Source organism: Myotis brandtii, unplaced genomic scaffold (assembly GCF_000412655.1).
Source record: "Myotis brandtii unplaced genomic scaffold, ASM41265v1 scaffold517, whole genome shotgun sequence".
In the NCBI taxonomy this organism is placed as follows: Eukaryota; Metazoa; Chordata; class Mammalia; order Chiroptera; family Vespertilionidae; genus Myotis; species Myotis brandtii.
This window is the reverse complement of record NW_005369706.1, coordinates 1,235,047-1,236,137: the sequence shown is the minus strand read 5'-3', so window position 1 is coordinate 1,236,137 and position 1,091 is coordinate 1,235,047. Positions and strand designations below refer to the sequence as shown.

At 69.3% G+C, this 1,091-nt stretch overlaps 1 protein-coding gene across 1 annotated transcript in view; it reads right to left on the bottom strand.

The window, feature by feature from the left end:
- DDN (dendrin) overlaps positions 1 to 1,091 on the bottom strand; it is a 3,077-nt gene that overhangs the window by 573 nt on the left and 1,413 nt on the right. Inside the window, exon 3 of the mRNA XM_005877412.2 lies at positions 3 to 1,090. Within this exon, the coding sequence (XP_005877474.1) occupies positions 3 to 1,090 (1,088 nt within the window). The remainder of the gene's footprint in view (positions 1 to 2; position 1,091) is intronic.

The window sequence follows — 1,091 nt, the reverse complement described above, 5'->3', positions numbered from 1 at the left end:
ACTCCCCCCGAGCCCTCGGCGATATTCGCACCTCCTGAAGCCGCTGGGCCGGAGACTGAGCGCCCCAGGCTACCTGGCTGCGTGGGGGCGTCTTGCAGGTTGACTTCGTCCACCGGGAGCCCCAAGATGCGGGAGGCGCGCTCCTCCAAAGAGGGATCCGCGGGCTTCCCGCCCTCAGCTTCGAACCCGCGCCCCCCGTGTGGCTGTTGTGAAAGGCGGCTGCTCGACAGCAGCTTTTGGCAAGGGGAAGGCAAGGCCGCGGCCGCCTCCCCCTCCTCCTTGCTGGGCTTCGGTGGGCTGGGGGCATCGCCCACAGTGCGTGGCACCCCAGCCGGCAAAAGCTGCACGCGCTGGGTTCGAGGGGTCGGGACGTACTGGGACCTTATCACCACGCACGTGGCGTCAATGACAAAAATACCTTCTCCACGAGCAGGGCCGCTGGAGCTGCGGGGCAGGGTGTGGGCGCGGCGGGTGGCCTGCCAACCCTCCCAGGGGCCGGCCCTCCCTCTACGACCCAGGGGCTCTCTCGACCCCGTGCCTCCTGGAGCCCAGGGTCTGGGGAGGGTCTGGCTATGTGGAGGCGGATGCTTTTTAGGGGAGGGAATCCAGGACTTGGGGTGCCAGCTCTGTTCTCTACCTTCTTTCCCTTCCCTGGGGCCCTGGAGATGGGGCCTGGACCTGGAGGCGGGACGCGGGGGGCTGGGAGTCTCCGTGGCAGACCCCGCAGGAGCCGTCGCCCCGCCTGGGTCCCCGGCAGTCTTGGCGCGGGGGTGGCCGTCGCCGCCACTGTTCCGGCCAGCAGCAGCCGGCCCCAGGCTTTTCTCTGCGGCCCCCCGGCGGGGCTCCAGCCTCGGCCTAGCCGTTCCACAGCCTGGGGATCCCCCCAAGAGACCCCGCTCCTGCCGAAGACCCCAAGCCCCGAGGACGTCCCGGTAAATCCGAGGATCCAGCCTTTTCTTTGTGCCCCCTCCCTCGGTCCTGGCCGGATTCTGAGCAGGGGCTGCTGAGACGGGCGCCTGGGAGGGCTCGGGGCCTCGTTTCGCCCCCAGAGTCCTGTGGGGCCCTTCGTAAGAAGGTGGAGCCACATAGGG